Source organism: Bos taurus, chromosome 2, assembly GCF_002263795.3.
Source record: "Bos taurus isolate L1 Dominette 01449 registration number 42190680 breed Hereford chromosome 2, ARS-UCD2.0, whole genome shotgun sequence".
Taxonomy (NCBI): domain Eukaryota; kingdom Metazoa; phylum Chordata; class Mammalia; order Artiodactyla; family Bovidae; genus Bos; species Bos taurus.
In genome coordinates, this window is record NC_037329.1 from 118,710,250 (window position 1) to 118,730,173 (window position 19,924).

The following is a 19,924-nucleotide window of genomic DNA, read 5'->3' on the forward strand; positions in this document are numbered from 1 at the left end:
GGACTCAGCACCACAGCCTGTGGGGTCCAGGGGGCCCAGCTGCCACCAGAGAGAACCAGATATATCCAAGTGACTGTGAGGAGCTGCATTGTGACCCTGCAGGGTCTGGCTCCTGGCCACTTGGGACAGGTCCCAGCTATGCTCGTGAGGCCAGAGTGCAGTTCTCTGTGGTCCCAGACTCAGTGTCTAGGTGGCTTCTTTGACCTGGCCCTTTCATAATTCCTTTGACCAAGATTACTGGGTCCCCTGACAAGGGCCATCAGCTGCCAGCTCTTTTCTGGAGCCAATAAGTGTATCCTAACACAAGGTTACTCAGCATCACAGGAATCTATTTATTACTCAGCATCACAGGAATCTATTTATTTGGAAAATCAGATCAATCAAATTGCTGTTTCCAATTAATTGTCTTAGTTTCATACATGTCCATATAGCAAGTGTATCTCAGAGCTTTTCAGATTAGGAGTACAAATAAGGTCACATATATGCCCAGACGACGTCCCTAAGCCTGAACTGATTTTAGTGGTGACAATTTCGGCTTTTCCACAACTGTCCCCAACTCACAGACTGCTACTTGCTGCAGGTGGATTCATCAGCACCCTGACCCTAATCCTGCCCCTCTGCCCCTCCTGTGTCAGCTGGGCCTGACTGCTGATTATGGGCCAGGCTGAGCCCCGAGGGTGGACCCTCCTACAGAGAAGCCTGGCCTGCAGCACTGGACCTGTGCCCAGCCCCACCCCACAGGCCAGGATGGGTGCCCCTGGGGAGAGAGAGCAGATCCATCTCCTCCCCCCGAGAGTACTGGGATCAGTCACAGCTCACCCACAGGTCCACAGTTGTGACATCCATTCCATACCATCACATCCCCCCATACCATCACATCCCCCCAAGGACCTATACCTAACAGTTAATTACACAGTTTGAGTCTAGACTCCCCTCCCACCCTCTGTCTCCTGGCTCAGGCAGAGTCATGCTGCCCACAAGACTGTATGCTTACAGACATCTCCATCACTGGGGATGATGGGTTGTCAGGGTCCCCTCATCCCTTTCCTCTTTAGAAGCCTGTCTGGCCCTGAATGCAATGGTGGCATGAACTGAACACTCAGCTCCACCAGGCAGGCTCCCAGCTTCTGGCTCAAAGAGAGAAACTGGAGGAGGGGTGACTCATAACTCCACCCACCCCGGGCTCTGACAGCATCCAGCCGAGTGTCCTGCTGATGCATGTCTGGCTTTCTGAGAGTGGCACAGGTGTGCCTCCATCCAGGATAGCCATGGGACCATGTAGCCCTAGGCAAGAGGAGCAGTGTTCAGGGCTTGGGGCAGCTGGGAAGTACTCATCTTGGGGTCCACAGAGCCCTGACTCTATCTGGCACCCAGTGCAGCCCCGTCTGAGGGCCAGAGTCTCTGGTCCTGGGCATGATCACTGCTCCATTTCTACCCTTTCTTCCTCACCCTTCCCTCCAGCCCCACGGAATGGACCTGACCACTGACCACAGGGGAGGCAAGAGAAGGCGAGGCTCCTGATCGTCAACTGCTCTCGGTCAAATTGAGGGTTCTCAGGCAGGAAGACACCCTGCCCTCCATCCTTCCTGCCACTCCCACCCCCCACCCCACCCCTCGAAGAACCCCAGCACTTCAAGACTTGGGCAATTACCCAACCTCCCCTCCTCCCCACTCAGGGTTTTATCTAAATCGCCCTCTTCTCCCCCACTGTACTCCCCCCATCCGCTCCCCTCTTACGCTGCAGGTAGAAGGTGGCTTCTTTTCCTCCTAAAGACTTCTTCCCCTCTGTGCACATCATCTCATTCGTCACTTTTCATCCCACTCACTCCATCCTGCAAACCACCCTATAATTTATCCTGATAATCATTTCACTCCCCAGAGCAGCTGAGTCATCTGCAGGCTTTCAGCTGTCACCACAGCACCTTGTCTAGAGCATCAGAGAAGCCCAGTCCAAACCCTGAGTCAATCATTTACAGTTTCCAGCCAGGAACTGCCAGGAGCCCTGTTTCATTGTGATGGGTCCTCCATCCCTGTCCCTGGCTCTCTCATCTTCTCCCTCCCAGCCACAGAACAGGGACAGCTCTGTGAACAGTGCCACCATAGCCAGCTGCCTAGCCAGGACTCTGATGGGCAAGTCAAACACCTTGCTCTTCTCTGGCTGTACCAAATCAAGCCAGATTCCTTCTCATCATTCTCAAGGGAACGAAATCCAACTAAATCTAAAACTAAAACTAAACCAACAACGTCCCAGCCTGTTCAACAGAGCAGGCTGGTCATGTCCGGGAATTTTCTTCTCCCAGGCTTGCCACTACTGCCTCTCCTCCCCGCTGGGCCAGTGCTCAAACTCCACGCAGCAGATGCTCAGATAGCAACGAGGAATGGGCTGTCCACTTCCAGCTCTTGTTCTGTCGCCTACCTTTCCCAGGTATATCCTGTCCCCTCATGGCTCTCAGGTGCCACCAACAGCTTTTCACTCTGTCCCCACTGCTTCCACATAGTGTCCACAGCTTCACACAGCCTGGTCCACACCAGTCCCCCTCAGTCCCTCTGCAGCTTTCTCCTGGGGACAGGAAGGTTTGGGTGACCTCTCAGGCCTTTCCAAGGCCCAAAGAAAACTTGGGGTTCTCTGTGCATACTTGCTCTCCCCAGTCACCCCCTCTGCTGGCATCTCTATGTGGTCATTGGTCAACAGAGCTCCAGAAGAGACCAGAAAATCCAACCACTCCACCCTGGGATCCCAAACTAAAAAGGAGCTTCATCAGTCCCTCCCACTCCATCTTTCCTCCATGCCCAACCCTCCTGATTCTCTCTCCTAACTCTCTTCCTTCCCAGAATCTTCTAGCCTAACAGAAGGACAGAGGAGAGTTGGAAAACAGCCTTATTCAGATGGTCTCTTTCTCTCAGTTCTTCTGCCTCGTGTGTTTGTTGTTCAGTTGCTGAGTCGTGTCTGACAGTTTGTGACCCCGTAGACTGCAGCACCCTAGGCTTCCCTGTCCTTCAGTAACCCTCAGAGTTTGCTCAAACTCCTGTCCATTGAGTCAGTGATACCATCCAACCATCTCATCCTCTGTCGTCCTCTTCTCCTCCTGCCCTCAATTTTTCCCAGCATTAGGGTCTTTTCCAATGAGGCGGCTTTTCGCATCAGGTGGCCAAAGTATTGGAGCTTCAGCATCAGTCCTTCCAGTGAATATTCAGGGTTGATTTCCTTTAGAATTGAATGGTTTGATCTCCTTGCAGTCCAAGGGACTCTCAAGAGCTACTCCAGTAGCACAATTCAAAAGCGTTAATTCTTCAGCACTCAGCCTACTTCATGGTCCAACTCTCACATCCATGCATGACTACTGGAAAAACCACAGCTTCAACTCTACTGACCTTTGTCGGCAAAGTGATATCTCTGCTTTTGAATATGCTGTCTAGGTTTGTCATAGCTTTCCTTCCAAGGAGCAAGCAAGCATCTTTTAATTTTGTGACTATAGTCACCATCTACAGTGATTTTGGAGCCCAAGAAGATAAAATCTGTCACTGTTTCCACTTTTCCCCCACCTATTTGCCATGAAGTGGTGGGATCAGATGCCATGACCTTTGTTTTTCAAGTGTTGAGTTTTAGGCCAGGTTTTTCACTCTTCTCTTTCACCCTCATCAAGAGGCTCTTTAGTTCCTTTTTGCTTTCTGCCATTAGGGTGGTATCATCTGTATATCTGAGGTTGTAGATATTTCTTCTAGCAATCTTGATTTCAGTTTGAGCTTCATCCAGTCCAGAATTTTGCAGGATGTACTCTGCATATAAGTTAAACAAGCAGGGTGACAATATACAGCCTTGATGTACTCCTTTCCCAATTTGGAACCAGTTGTTTCATGTCCAGTTCTAATGGCTGCCTCCTGACCTGCATACAGGTTTCTCAGGAGGAAAGTAAGGTGGTCTGGTATTCCCATTTCTTTTAGAATTTACCAGTTTGTTGTGATCCACATAGTCAAAGGCCTCCTGCTTTGGAGACTGAGAAATTGAGAATTCACCTGGGTTCTTCAGAGTTCCCCAGATACTGACACTGAGTGGCTTATGTCAAGTTGTCTGGGTTCAGGGGAAAGGTTTTGGGGCCACAGCGAGCGAAGATGGCATTCAAGTGACCATCAGAGGGAGGGCACACCAGTAAATGCACCACTTGTCAGCCCACCACATCAGGGCCCTGGGAAGGGATATTCACTATGGAATTTAGGTTGAGGTTTCCTTCCTCCAGGCATGACTTTTTTCCCTTAGCCATGGTGGTCAGGGTGTCCTGGTGGACTAGCTGGCTCCTGGAAGGCCGGTGGGCCATGATGTCCATGCGGAATTCTTTGATGACAAAGTAGTAGCAGAAAACATCCAGGCAGCAATTGAAATTGGAGAAACACATGGACAACTGCAGGAACAAGATAATATTCTGCTTGGCTCTGCACTCCACGATGAAGCCATTCCTCACCAGGAACTGCAAGAAGAAACTCAGGTGGACGGGGAGAAAGGAGACCACAAAGACAGCCAAGCTGACTGCAATAGTCCAGATGCAGGCCTTCTGCTGGACCCAGTCCCGGGTGTGGTCCCGACGAGCAACCAGAATGTGAATACTCCTGGAGGAGCAGAAACCAATGATGCTCATGGGCAGAAGGAAGCCAAAGACCTCAAAAGGGAAGAAGACCTTGGCACTCCAGGTGCCATCAGTCATGTTATTGAAGCACGTGTAATTTTGCACTTTGCCATGGAAGCTATAGACAGGAGTGCTCCCGACCCACACCAGCACCCAGATGATACAGCAGATCCCAAAGATCTTCCTGGGAGACCGGATGTGGCTGACCAGGATTGGGTACCGGATGGCCAAGAATCTGTCCAGGCTGATGAAGCAGATAGTGAAGATGCTCCCATACATGCTGATGAAGTAGAGGCACTCCACCAGAGTACAGAAGGGAAGGAAGGAGCCCTGCCTTCGGGACAGGAACATCTTGAATGGGAGGGAGAGCACCAGCAGGAGGTCAAAGACTGCCAGGTTGATCATGTAGATGGAGGTGGCAGTGTAGCAAGGCCACCTCTTCTTCAGGAAGGAGCTAAAGCCTCGGATGGCGAGTACATTGAGGAGCAGACCAAGAATGAAGGTAGGGATGTGGACAGCCAACTGCACAGTTTCCATCAGCTGTTTCACATCGTTGAAGGAGCAGTTTTCGCTGTGGTTCTGCTGGCTCATATTCCTTCCTACAATGTCAACAATAGATGAGATGAAGCTCCTCTTACTCTATAGAACTAATGGAGTCAAACAACTTTGTCGAGACTCATGAACACATCCCCTTTATCACACAGCAATCTATGCTCTCCAAACAACAATTAGAAAACACAGGAAGGAAAATCACCTTCTAATTCTGTTGCCCAGATGTAATCACTGTGATATATATATATATGTGTGTGTGTGTGTGTGTGTGTGTATATATATAGATAGATAGATAGATATGTACATACTTGTGTGTATGTGTCTTTATCTTTTACAAAAACAGAATATGCATGACCCTTTCTCTGTTCCCTTTTTTCTGATCAGAAGTCTTTCTGTTGAAAGTATCAGCAAGACCATAAGTCCTGACCCAAACTGGTTTCATCAAAGAGAATTTCACAGGACTGGAAACAAGAAAACTAGGGCACTGCTGACTTTAGCTGCAGATTGTACAGCTTCAAATGCTGTTTTCAGAATCCAGTTCCTCTTTGTATGTTGCCCCTCTGCTCCACCTCACCCTCACCCCTAAGGTTGGACAGAGCTGACCCCACCCCTAACTGTCCAGTTGGTGGCAATCAGTGCATCACATTCCCCAGGACACTGTCATTGGTTCATTTATAGGTCCAGGGGTGAATATTTGACCCAGAGCAGATGAAAAGTAATGAACCTCTTGCTTGGGTTTCTAGGAAGGGTGTTGGGGCTTTTTCTTTGGGATTTGAAATTGGGAGGATAAAGCCTGAAGCTGCTAGAGCCTCTTGCTCTCCAAGAAGAAAACCATACAGAGACTGGAAAAACATGGAAGAAAAAACATGCCCAAAGGGAGTGAAGTGAGGGCTTGTGCATGTGTGTGTGCTCAGTCGCTATATCATGTCCAATTCTTTGTGACTCCATGGACTGTAGCCCACTGGGCTCTTCTGTCCATGGGATTTCCAGACAAGAATACTGGAGTGGGTTGCCATGCCCTCCTCCAGGGGATCTTCCCCATCCAGGGATCGAACCTCCATCTCCTGCATTGCAGGCAGATTCTTCACCACTGAGTCACCGGGAAGTGAAGTGAAGGCTTGAGGTCTCCCTAAGGCAAAGAAAGGCCTTTGAACAGAGAGAAAATTAGAGCTGGCTTCAGGAACAAGAGGTCCGAGGTTGCAGGTGTGGCTGCAGATGGTCGCTGGATACCAGCAGACAGATAGAGATCACAAGCCCTTGGGAAGGCAGCAGTTGAGTATTTTTAAGACCCTGTATAGAATGCCATTCCCAAATCCTCTCTAACTGCTGGCAAAAACAGAAATATATGTGTGTATGTGTATATATATATATATATATATATTTAATCTCTCATCCATTGAGCACTATATAGTAAATATATAATATACATTATTTGGTGCCTTTCCAGAAATTCAACACTTTCCTATGTGCTAACTTTTCTTATAGGTTTATGTCATGGAAGATCTAAGAAAATGTACCGACTCATATCAGAAGCTTCAGACTCCTGTGGTCTGTGTGAATGGCACCTCCTGGAGTTTCGCAGTGTAAGTCCCAGGTGGAACTTAACTGCCCCAACCCTAGAAGCCTGGAATAAATTAACTGTAAGCTGGCGGGTTGCCCTCTCCCAGCTGAATATCCCCAACTATGCAACAAGCTTATCTCAAAAAAATAGCTAGAATAGTTTGGAACCAACAAGATAAGTTTCAAAAATGACAAAAAGAACAGAAAAGAACCCAATTTGGATCTAACTGAAAGTGTTGCAGCACCAAAAAGGAAGACTCATTTGGCTAAGAGAAGTCACCTTCAACATCAGAAACAACAGAAAACCAAGAACCACAAAGATAAGAGCAAATACAAGCTTGTGCTTAAAGAGATTCGACAAGACTGCAAAAAAACGGAACCTGGGGCATCCGTTTGGGGCTGGGTCATGCTCACGCAGACTCCATGGGTGAACCCAGCTCATTGCTTCTGATTCAAAGATTAGAACTAAAGTGGCCAAGGAAAAAAAAATTAGTGATGTTTAAAGATAAACCCAAATTCAAGCCCAAAACATGGGTGAATTGAACAAATTGATGAAAAACTAACAGAAATGGTAAAAAAAAAAAAAAAAAAAATGGTTCTAAGATTCCAGTGCTTGTCTGAATTGACTGTACCAATTATTCGTGTACAAGTATTCCTGTGGAAAAGATAAAAGTCAGCTATCAGTGTCCTCCAGCAGGGAAATCCTAAAGGTCACATTTGAATTGCTGAACGACTTCAAATGTGAGCTTTTCAAATGTTAATTTTTGAAGCTAGAAAAGCACACCATGGATTGGCAATAAGAAACCAGGTTGAAAAAAAATACTTCCAGCTAATGGTAGAGTGAGCAAAGAATCTGAAAAATTAATCCCCTGAATTCCCTCTGAAAGGGAACAATCTTTTTTCTAAAAAGATCAGGAACTTCATTGGAATAAGATTAAAAAAAACCTCCAGGCTGCAGCAAGATGTAAAAGTCATTTTTTTTTCCCCCAAAGATGGGCTGCAAATAAAAAGCAATCCACTTAAATGGTGGCTAGCAACCTCCCACTCTAGACCTGTTGTCTGGGGCTGTGGATGGCACCTGTTCTGGCCAGCTCTGGGATCCGCTCAAATCAACTGAATCAACTGATTGAATCAACTGTAAGATGGTGCAGGGGGGAGGCCGAGAAGCAAATGCTGAGACAGTTTTAGGCATTTGACAGATATATTAAGGGAAAGGCCGGTGTGATAAAGGGCGAGAGACAAGAGTGTACGGGCTTCCCTGGTGGCTCACTGGTAAAGAACACATCTGTCAATGCAGGAGACTGTGGGTTTGATCCCTGGATCAGGGAGATCCCCTGGAGGAGAAAATGGTAACCCACTCCAGCATTCTTGCCCAGAGAATCCCAGGGACAGAGGAGCCTGACAGGCTACAGTCCATAGCGTCACAAAAGAGTCGAACAGGACTTAGTAACTAAACAACAACAAAAATAGGAGTGGACAGGAAGAGCCCTCAGACCACAAAGCAGTCTGACACCTGTGTAAGGAGAGAGAGAAGGAAGAGTTGGGTAGGAAGAACTTCAGACCATAGTGCAGCTCTAAGAATGATGAAGACCTCTTCAGGTGGTCGAAGATACTGGAAGCACAAGTCACCTGTTCAAGTTCCATGTCCAGCAGGAATCTCCCAGGACCAGTGCCTCCTCAGAGCCCCGTCATTGGCTAGAACCAGCCCAAGGTGGGCATGACCCCAGTTGGACTGTCAGTCACCAGGGCCCTGGTCCCAGCTTCATACTAGGAAGGAAATAACATGAATGGGGAAAGGTCATGGATCAAGCAAATTGAGTCTGTGAACAGACCTGAAGGGCCCGAGAGGAACTTTGTTAACCGCAAGCAGCTGATGCCTGAGAGGCAGGCTGAATTACACCACAGAGAAGATGAGAACTTGGATTAGAGGAACCATGTTTTATGCAGTTTTTGGAAAGAAAGCCACTCTCAGATGTCCCACTTACATCTTTGTGCTTAGTCGCTCAGTTGTGTCTGACTCTTTGAGACCCCATGGACTGTACCCCACCAGGCTCCTCTGTCCATGGGGATTCTCCAGGCAAGAATACTGGAGTGGGTCGCCATGCCCTCCTCCAGTACTTAACATCTTTAAATGTCATTAATATAAAAGCTTACAAACTTTGTGAATAAATAAACCAAGTTTCCTGGAAACCTCTCTGAAAAAAATAACACCAGAAAAGTTTCAAGGGGTTAAATTTGAACATAAGAACTTCATGCCCAATTGGGTGGCTGTTCAGGTGTGAAGATCATAAAAAGTCAACTAGGTATGTATGGCTTTCAGAGGGGATTGGGGGAAACTGCCTCCAAGAGGCAGAACTTCAGCTCTCCAAGAGATGCCAACAATAAAAGATGCAAACATCAAGATGGGCAAGTTCAGAGAATCAGAAGCAGGAAACTGGAAAGAGACCAAAGCTATGATGTATATAGTTACAGATTTAGAAGAAAAAAAAAGTAAAAGAGATCTTGCGTGCATGCTAAGTTGTTTCAGTCGTGTCCAACTCAGAGCCACCCTGTGGACGTAGCCCACCAAGCTCCTCTGTCCATGGGATTCTCCAGGCAAGAGTACTGGAGTGGGTTGCCATGCCCTCCTCCAGGGGATCTTCCTGACCCAGGGATTGAACCAGCATCTCTTGTGTCTTCTGCATTGGCAGGTGGGTTCTTTACCAATAGTGTCACCCGGGAAGCCCTAAGAGATCTTCCATGTCTTTAAAAAAAGACAAGCTGTAATACCTCAGATAAAGTAATGAAGAAGGAAGATATTCTTGGGTTGCAGAGGGCAAGCATGACAGAGAGTACTGGGACACAGGAAAAGAAAACATTACATAAAAGGGAAATTAAAGGTCATTGTTCTGTCTTCTTTTTTAACTTTGATAGTTACAGAAAGCGTAAGATTTTTTAAACCTTGACCTAACAACTGACTATTAAAAACAGGATGCTTATCCTCAAAATCACTAAAGTTGATAAAGAGAAACAAATCAGACAAAACAGTCAAGGAGTAATAGAATGGGAAAAAGTAACCAAGCATAGAAATTACATCAATAAAATAAATTACATTCTCCAAATAAACTTTGGAGATTCAAAATTTTAAAAATTAACCAATGTTTTCAGTTCAATTACAAAATAAAATGCAATTCTTTATTGCTTGTAAAGGACACACTTACTTAATGACAGAAATACTCAAAGTAAAAGTCCCAGGATGAGATATCGGACAAATATGAGCAAAAGGAAAGTCCGAGTGGCAGTATTCATACCTAGCACTGTAGAATTAAGAATAAAACTACACATCAGGATTAAGAGCTTATTTTATATTAATGAAAGAAAAATTGTGACAAATATAGTAATTTATGCACTAGATGATGTTGTATAAAAGTACATAAAGTAATACTGTTAAAATTCAAGAGCCATTGGCAAAAAAATGGCAGTTTCAGATTTTAATGTGGAATAGATTTGAACAGATCAAATTGGTAAAGTGTAAATTAGGATACAGAATTATATAAATAATGTAATGAATATAATTTAATTAATATCTTAGATTTTATTTTAAATAAAGAGTCTGGTTTTTTCTCAAGTATCCGAGAAAAAGTTGTTAAGATAAATTACCTGTCTAGCAAGAACAAAGCTTTCCATTAAAAGAAAAGCAGAAATTTTGTGGGGTATATACTCTGACCACAATACACAGAAGCCTAGGAAATAAACAAAATTGGCTTTTTAAAAACGAAGTAAAGCCAGGATTACAAAACAAAATGCATGGGGCATAGTCAACAATGACAAGAGCTTTCTGGATTGATTGTTTAAAAAAAATTTCACAAGATGCAGCTGGAACTATTCTCAGAGATAAATACATAGCCCAGACAGCTTGAATTTTTTTTTTTTTTAAGAAAACTAAATAAATGATTGAAACAGTCAACATGGGCATTTAGGGAAAAAAAGAACACTAAAGTAATAGAGAAATTGAGGAAATTTTTATAAAGATAAAAGTGAAAATAAAAGAATTAGCAAAGAGGAAAATAACCAGAATCTGTAAATTTAATTCTTTGGCAGAGAGAGGGAGGTGAAGAGTAAACTAAACAATACAAACACCTCTAATAATTGTGATCGATAAACAAGATTCAAGCAAAACTAGAAACGAGAAGGTGTTCTAAGACTAATAGAGGAGAGAGAAAAAAATAAAAAGAAATTACCTCATTACTAATCCACTTGAAAACCATGAAGTAGTTGACAATTTAAGGGCAAAACATAACTTACCACAATTAATACAAGAATTAACACAAGTGGTATTGATTAGATCAAAAGCCATGAGTAAAACTGAGAATGTTATCAAAGAATAAATAGATTTTAATATATCTAGAGGTGGGGGGCTCTAGCATATTTTAACTTTCAAGGACCAGATAATTCCCATACTCTATAAATAGTTTCAGATACACAAGATAATGATAATCAAGAATTTGTTATAAAACTAATTTACCCAAACACCAAAACTTGACAAATGTAGCACAAAAGAGGAAAACTGCTCAAATGCATGTATGAAAATAGATGCAAATATCTGAGTTAAAATATTACCAAATAGAACTCAATATACTAAAATTATAACTCATCATTTTACCAAGTCATATTCACCACAGAAATGTAAGACCTTTTTTCAATGTTAGGAAATTTGCTAATATTGTGCGTTACATCATTAGGACAAAAATGAAAAGCCATCGCATTGTATGATAGTTTTTCCACAAGTCATTTAAATGAAGGAAGAGAAGGATACTTCTTACACCTGATAAAGAGTAACCTGTTCACATTAACGGCCAACTTTGCATTTAATAGTTTAAAAAAAAAAAAAAAAAAAACAAAAAGAGACATTCTTATTGAAACTGGACACTTGCCGACACCCAGAAGTTCCAAACAACATGCTAGACAATTAACAGAAACAATAAGAAGAAATGAGGTATTCCCCTGAATTAATACAAGTGTCCTTTTGAATCATGGTTTTCTCAGACTATGGGTTTCCTTGGTGGCTCAGCAGTAAAGAATCTGCCTGCAGGGTCGACCCCTGGGTCAGGAAGATCTTCTGAAGAAGGAAATGGCAACCCATATTCTTGCCTGGGAAATCCCAAGGACAGAAGAGCCTGCTAGGTTACAGTCTATGGGGTCTCAAAGAATAGGATACAACTGAAAGACTAAGTCTTAGGGTATATGACCAGTAGTGGGGTTGCTGAGTCATATGGTAACTCTATTTTTAGTTTTTTAAGGCACCCCCATATTGTTCTCCACAGTGGCTGTATCAATTCACATTCCTACCAACAGCGCATGAAGTTTCCCTTTTCTCCACATCCTCTCCATCATGTTGATGGGCCTAGAGTCTGTCATACAAAGTGAAGTCAGAAGGAGAAAAACAAATGTCATATATTAACGCATATACGTGGAATCTAGAAAAAATGGTACAAATGAATCTATTTCCAGGGCAGGAGTAGAGACACAGATGTAAAGAATGGACATGTGAACACAGAGGAGGAAGGGGGAAGGTGGGACGAATTGAGAGATTGGGATTGACATATATACACTGCTGCTGCTACTGCTGCTAAGTCGCTTCAGTTGTGTCCGACTCTGTGCGATCCCATAGACGGCAGCCCACCAGGCTCCCCCGTCCCTGGGATTCTCCAGGCAAGAACACTGGAGTGGGTTGCCATTTCCTTCTCCAGTGCATGAAGGTGAAAAGTGAAAGTGAAGTCACTCAGTCATGTCTGACTCTTTGCGACCCCATGGACTGCAGCCTACCAGGCTCCTCCATCCATGGGATTTTCCAGGCAAGAGTGCTGGAGTGGGGTGCCATTGCCTTCTACCATGTATAAAATAGATAGCTAGTGGGAACCTGCTGTATAGCAGAAGGAGCTCAGCTTGGTTCTCTGTGATGACCTAAAGGGATGGGAGGGTGGGGTGGGAGGAAGGTCCAAGAGGGAGGGGATATATACATGTATACACACACACACACACACACACACACACACACACACACACATATACATATATACATGTATACAGCTGCTTCATTTCACTGTACAGCAGAGACTAACAGAACATTGTAAAGCAAATAAACGCCAATAAAAATTTTAAAAATCAATCAATAAAAAGGGAAAAGTATAAGAACAATAAATAAAAAATAACTCAAATAGAAAGCTTAGTCAATAAATGATGTTAAGACTATCAGTGAAGAATTTGGGGGCTAAAAACTAACTTTCGAATCCTCATCTCACACCTAGTAGAAAAAGAAATTCCAAATTCATAAGCGAAAAAAACTTCAGGAGATCAAACCATAGTAAAACTACATGAAAACTTAGTGGCCAATTCATAAAAGCCAGTGGAAGGAAGGAAAAGCTCTTTGCAACTTAAAATAATTGAAAAGCAAAAGAATCAGAAAACAGGTAGAACAGGTTTGACTGTACAAAAATTAGAAATTTTCTTTTTGTTTAAAAAAGCTTAACATCTAAGAATATACTGAAGGAAAGCAAATACAACAAATAAGTTAGATAAATAATGTTCCTTTGCTATGAAGAGTGTTAAAAAATGAGTAATATCAAGACACACAATAGATTAACAGAAAAAGACACAAGTGGTTCCCATAAGATTTACGAAGAAATAAATTTTTTGCTTATATTATCTAGAGATGCTGACAAGGATTCCATAAAATAATCATCAATATGCTAGTGAGCATACAGATATGTACCCAACTTTGGGAAATTGATAACTTATATTACAAGCCCTAGAAATCTTTTTTAAGGTTTCATTCAGTGATTCTAAAAATTTACCTTAAGTAAATTATGCAAAAAAAAAAAAAGGAAAAAATGTGTACGGAAATATGTTCACTTTAGCATCTTTTTCTCATAGCAAAAAATACATGCATTCACTTAAATGTCAACAAGAGCTCAATTTCACTACGGTAAATCTACTCAATGGAAAATTTTTGCCTGACTATATTATGTCTATGCTGACTACGCTAAATAAAGAACCCACAAACTACAGAACTATACATTCAGAATGATTTCAAATATGATTAAAAAACCCACACACAAGGAAAAAACCTAGAAAAAAAATTTCCATATGCCAAACACTGGTTGCATTCAAACGGTTAAATGGTGAGTGATTTCTAAATCTTTTATCTTTATCTCTCTTTTTCTTCTACGTGTGTGTGTGTATTTTTCTAATTAATAATGAAATGAAAACAATTTTTAAACGGTTTAATGTACTAAATGCTGGGGCAAAAGAAGAAAAATAGCAACAGCTTTTGACTTTCCTTTCAAAGAGGCAACATCTGAGTCTGTGTTGGAGGCATGGCGGGGGTGGAAGGGAGGTTTACACAGAATTTAAAGGAATGCATTGAACTGAAAGATACTCAGCTGATGAGGCATACATCTTGCCAGGTCAAAGATGTCAACATGTAGCATCAGAGGAACTTGAGAACAAAGCATGATATGACAAGGAATTGGACAGGCGAAAAGCCAGTGCCACCTAAGAGACCAGAGAATAGCCACAAGAAACCAATCCATGATAAAAGCAAGGTTTCCTCTGCCTGCATGTCAGTCATCACATCATCAAAATTGTATGTAACATAAAGGGAAGGACTTCCTTGGTGGCTCAGATGGTAAGGCGTCTGCCTGCAATGCAGGAGACCCGGGTTCGATCCCTGGGTCGGGAAGATGTCCTAGAGAAGGAAATGGCAGCCCACTCCAGTACTCTTGCCTGGAAAATACCTGGACACAGTCCACAGGTTTCCAGATAGGACACGACTAAGCAACTTCACTTTAAGGAGGAAGGAACCATGTGAAAGAGACTCAAACTGCCAGATGATCATTCAAGGGCCAGAGAGTGGGTGAAGAGGAGGGAAGATCTTTAAGCACAATTCTCCCAAAGTTGAGAGAGCTATTAATAGAAATAAATGTAGTCATTAAACTTGACTATTTTCTAAAGTGGTTATTTAGGCTAAATTATCTTGTCTATTTTAAAGGGACAAAAGGAAGAGAAAATTCACTATAGAAACAAAGTGAAAAAAACTGCAATACCTCAATATAGAGAGCAGAGGGGCAACCCCATGGAGGTTTAGACAAATGTAACAATTACAATCAAATCATAATCAGTTCAGTCAGTTCAGTTCAGTCACTCAGTCGTGTCCGACTCTTTGCGACCCCATGAATTGCAGCACGCCAAGCCTCTCTGTCCATCACCAACTCCCGGAGTTCACTCAAACTCGTGTCCATCGAGTCGGTGATGCCATACTGACTAATAATTATATTAACTGCAATACTCCCTGTCAAGGGGGGAATCTGATCAAAAAAATTAAAACCCAATCATCTTGTGTTGATAAGAAACACCCAAAAAAAAGGCATAAGCTGAGTAAAATGATGAGATCATCTATGGATTATCAGATACACAGACCACTAGAAAGGAAGGAAATGTGACAGTGTCATTTTTTTTAAATACGGAGACCCTACAAGGTAAATGCTATAATAAACAATTAAAATACAAAATTTATGTTCCATGTACTTCTGTACATGATGGGAACAAGCAGAAATGCAAAACAGTAGAGAAAGAAATATAATTGCAGATAGAGACCCTAATGCTCCCCTCTTAGAATATCATTGATCAAGCAGACAGAGCTGTTTGGAGCTCTGAGCAGCTCAATTAATAATGTAGAACTAACAAATTAGTGAGGACCAAGTCATAAATCGGGGGAATACACTCTGTTATGGAGACGGCAAGTATCTTTCACCAAATTCATCCCATTCCCGGGCCCAGCCAAGGACTCCAAGGCAATGGCAATTTCACCCTTCAATTTTCAGATCGTTTTTCTGCAGACAGTAAGAAAACACAAGTATTTGCTGCAGCACTGACGGTATTAATCATAATATACAATAGGCATTTTCATGCATTCTTGTTAAGGAGTCTCTTAAGTAATGTGTCAGAGATAAAGTCAGAAGTACAGTGCCGAAATATTGGAAAGGAACAAATATTTACAGATGAAACACCAGTGAAGTCACAGCTGAAAGGAAAATCATTTCTAAGTATTCTTGCAGACAGGAAAGACAGTGAGAAGTGAGGTGAACCCAGTTACACACAGACACTCTAGAAGAGGAACATGGGGGACATGTGACAAGTGGCCCTTGCACTGCACCCAGGCCCCAGAGGCTGTCAGTCTGCAGGGGCGTCATGTGGAGAGCCTAGGATGCCCCAACACAGGAGGACATAAAGGAAGGACTAGCGTTGCTCATAAGCCATAGAAGTATAGATATTTTTATAGCTATTCTAGAGATGTCATCTGGAGATGCCTCCATCATTCTGGAGATGTTATATCAGCATCTCCAAGGCTCAAGATAGGCTCCACTGTATGACTCCATGGGGCCATAACAGGAAGTTTCAGATGCTGTAGGAAGCAGACCTATCTTCCACTGGAAGTCAGACAGCAGACCAACTGGCCGTGCAATGAGCTCTCTGTCCCCAGAGATATGCAGGCAGAGGCAGAATATCTGTTTATTTGGAATGTTATATAAAAAAAAATCCACATATGTGAAAGGCTTAAAAAAAAAAAAAAGGCTGAGATAGAATATTCTGGCAATATGTGTTTTTCTAATGTTTGGTGAAGAGAGGAAACATCTTGTACATGAAAGAGGATGGGCCTGGGAGCCCTGAGGCCCCTGCTCTGCTTCTGCTTCTCTCTGGCTGTGGGGCCTCTTTCTGGCCTGTCTGGCTTCTCTAATCCACACAGCACCGCCCAGCCCTGGGGACAGGGGCCCATGGTGGCTCTCTGACTGCCAACTTGACCCCACGCTGGGCTGTGATTCTTGCAGCTGTCAGGACCCAGAGCTACCCACACCTTCAAGGACCCAGCACCCCTCTTGGGGCAGCCCTGATCCCATGTCTCCACAGCAAGAGCATCTAAACCCAGCTGTGTGGCTCAGACCAAGCCACACACTTCTGGAAAGTCCTGGCTTTTCCAGAAAACACCAGCAATGGGAAAAAATGCAACCTTAGGTGGTTTGCAGGCTAAGAAGCTTCTCTTGTGCTGCCGTGATCCTTCATCCACACAGAGAGCAGAGGTGTGAGCCAACTCAGAGGTGGGAGGGCCAGCTGGTGGCAGAGCGGCATCAGGACAGCTGAAGGGGTGTCATGGCAGGAGGGGCATCCTCGCCTGAAATTCCAGTTTTCTCTGGGGAGGCAGTGGTGAGCCCTGAAGGCAGAAAATAAGCATTTATTTGAATGCAGTTATCTGCTACTAACACCTCAATGTGAGTAAACTCATCAGTTAACACCTGAGCTGGGCTTCTGGGGATCATGATTAAGAAAGAACAGGACACAGGGGATGGAGCACACAGAATTTCCGGGAGTCCAGAATTTTGCTATAGCTGCACACTAAGCTTGGTGAGGGTGGAGTAGGGGTGGGTGGGGGAGTGCAGAGACAAGCTCAGGGATTTGAGATGTGGCCAGCTCTGTGCTAGGTGCTCTACGGAGGGAACTCAATACGTTCATTCCTGGGATGCTATTATAACTATGCCCATTTTACAGACGAAGACAAGGAGGATCACAGAAACCAAAGCACTCCCCCAAGCTCAAACAGGTAGTGAGGGGCCTCCAATGGACTCACATCCTGGACCTCTCCATCTTTCCTTTACCCCACGCCCACAAGCATCACCAGCAAGTTGTTGTTTCGTCCCTAAATTGTGTCCGACTCTTTTGGGACCCCACGGATTGTAGCCCACCAGGCTCCTCTGTCCATGGGATTTCCCAGGCAAGAATACTGAAGTGGGTTTACTTCTCCAGGGGATCTTCCTGACCCAGGGGTCTAACTTGCATCTCCTTCATTGGCAGGCAGATTCTTTACCACTGAGCCACCTGGAAAACCTATCACCAGCAAGAAGACCTGGTAAATCCAGGGGTTTATCCATCTGGTAAACCCCTTTCTCACTCCTTTCAGCAGCTGGCACCACCCAACAGTCTGATCCCCTCAGACTCACCTCCCATCCTAAAAACCCCATCCCTTCCTTCAATCCACTTTCACAAACCACCAGCATCATCTGATGTGATTTCCCTGCTATGGCCGGGTAGGGCCACCTGCCACTGGGGCAAGTCCCTGCTTTCCTCCAACAACCCCAGGACAATGACCATATATCCTTTGCACTTTATACCACCTCATGAGGCAAACGCAAAACAGACCCTCAACAAGGACTTATTCAATGAAAGAGGGGCCGAGTGAATGGCCTGGTCTGCAGCAGCTCCAGGGTGATAGGCGTGCCCTGTGCAGCTGGGATGACTGGCCAGATTCGAGAGCACCAAGCCTTCTGTGGAGTCCAGGGCTGCCCTGAGCACACCTCCACCCCTGTCTCACTGCCCCAGGAGCACACAGCCTATTCCAGGCCAGTCCTACAGACATTCCTTCACCTCCTGTTCTCCGCTTCCACTCGTAAGAAATGCTGTAACTTCCCTTCTAGCTTCTCCAAGAGACACTTGATGAGGGTTGGAGAATAATCTAGTTATAAGATATAACAGTGGCCAAAGCTTGCTGAAAGCTTACGGGTGGGCAGCTGTGGGACAAGCACTTCCATCACTTACTGCTCTCAAGAGCTCTGTGAGGAAGAAATTCTTATTGCTCCCATTCCCCTGAGAGGTACACTGAGACCAGGGAAATTACCCAGCTGGCAAGGGGCTGGCCTGGGCTCCCGAGTGCAGCTCTAGCCTGCCGTGAGCACTTTGCTCAGTGGCTGCAGGGTGATTCCTAGAGCTTGTCATCTTGGCCTCTTGGTGCTTTCCCGGCCCCAATTCCGGGGCAGCAGGCAGCCGACCCGAGGGAGGGAGGTGGGGACACGCAAGTCGAGCTCCCTTGGGGACGGCTCCTGGGCTGCCTACAGCGAGGTTTCCCCACCCAGCCCATGCTGCCACTCTGAGTCAAATCAGGAGGAAGTTGAGGATTCATAGAAAATGTCACCTGCAATCAGGGACAGACCAGTCCTCCCCTGCTGCTGCTGCTGTCACGAAGGCTGCCCGGGGGGGCTGCTGCTGTCCCTGACGTCTAAGACGGCCAGGCGAGTTGGGGCAGTTGCCGATGGAGCCCAGACCCCGAAGGAAAGTCACCTCGCGGTCCCCGAGACCAACGTCAGTGGGTGGATTCCGGGTGCATCGGGTTTTCTGAGCCGCCTGGGGGCTGTTACCTCCTGGGAGTCCAGTGCAGCTGAGCGAGGTGTGAGATGTTATTTCCCAGCATGGTCACCACCTTACTCTGGGGAGAGGCACTTCCCCTTCTGGGGCTGAACTTCCTCGTCTGTGAAATGAGGGGGTGGGATCACATATATCAAACCGTTTTGCATCAGTCTCATCTGGCAGAAGGGCTTCTCCTCTAGGATCTGGAGAGGGGCTCCCTGGGGTGGGGGTGGGAGTTCCTTCCTAAGTATGGCTAGAATGTGGCCTGGGCAGGGGTTGGGGGATGTGGTCAGGAAGAGGCTCTGGGCTCTTGTGCCCTCTCAGAGGGTCTGCATACTCGCTCAGCTTCCAACAAAAGAAAACAAGTCAAGAGCCACTGCCTGAGCCGGGGCGTGAGGAACCTTTGGAAGAGGACACATCACCCACAGCAGAGGTTCAGAGCCTGGTGTCACGCCAGGAGCAGCAAGCTTCTGAAAAAGGGCCCTCGTGGCTTCCAGCACATCTGGGGTTTAGGATTCAGAACTGCTGCCCACAGAAAGGAGGGTGGTGTTGGAAGCCTTCATGTTTAGGACTTGGGGGCTAGGAAGGACAGCCTAGGGGGACACCTTAGCCCCTGCCTGCGTGTCTTCAAGGGACAGGGCACGGCTGCCAGGCTGCTCCCCAGCCCTGGCTTCTCTGGGCCCAGCTTCCACAGGGATTGGGGTCAGCCTGGGGTGATACGGCTCTCAGGAGCCCTGGGAGCAGAGGTCTCTCCAGTGTAGCAAGAGCTGAGATTCACCATTGGGCCCCAGGGTGCTCCCAGCAGGGAACCTCTGCAGATTCCAGAGATGCAGGGAAGTCTGGGCTGAAAGGAGCCTGGCAGATTCCCCTTCTGCCCAGGAGGAACTAGGAACCCCATTAAAGACCAAGGCACAGGTCGATGTTACAGGCCTGGCAGGCCGTCGCTTTCAGACGCCTCCAGGAATAGAAACTCTCCAAAGTGG

The 19,924-nt window shown here is 45.2% G+C and overlaps 1 protein-coding gene across 1 annotated transcript; it reads right to left on the reverse strand.

The window, feature by feature from the left end:
- Positions 1-308: 308 nt before the first annotated feature.
- Positions 309-19,078, reverse strand: GPR55 (G protein-coupled receptor 55). The gene is made up of 3 exons (XM_015459886.3): positions 18,730-19,078; positions 16,777-16,977; positions 309-5,218 (listed from the first exon to the last, which is right to left on the reverse strand). The coding sequence occupies exon 3, from the start codon at positions 5,208-5,210 to the stop codon at positions 4,164-4,166; it is 1,047 nt and encodes a 348-aa protein (XP_015315372.1). The 5' UTR covers positions 5,211-5,218; positions 16,777-16,977; positions 18,730-19,078; the 3' UTR covers positions 309-4,163.
- Between the last annotated feature and the right edge of the window lie 846 nt (positions 19,079-19,924).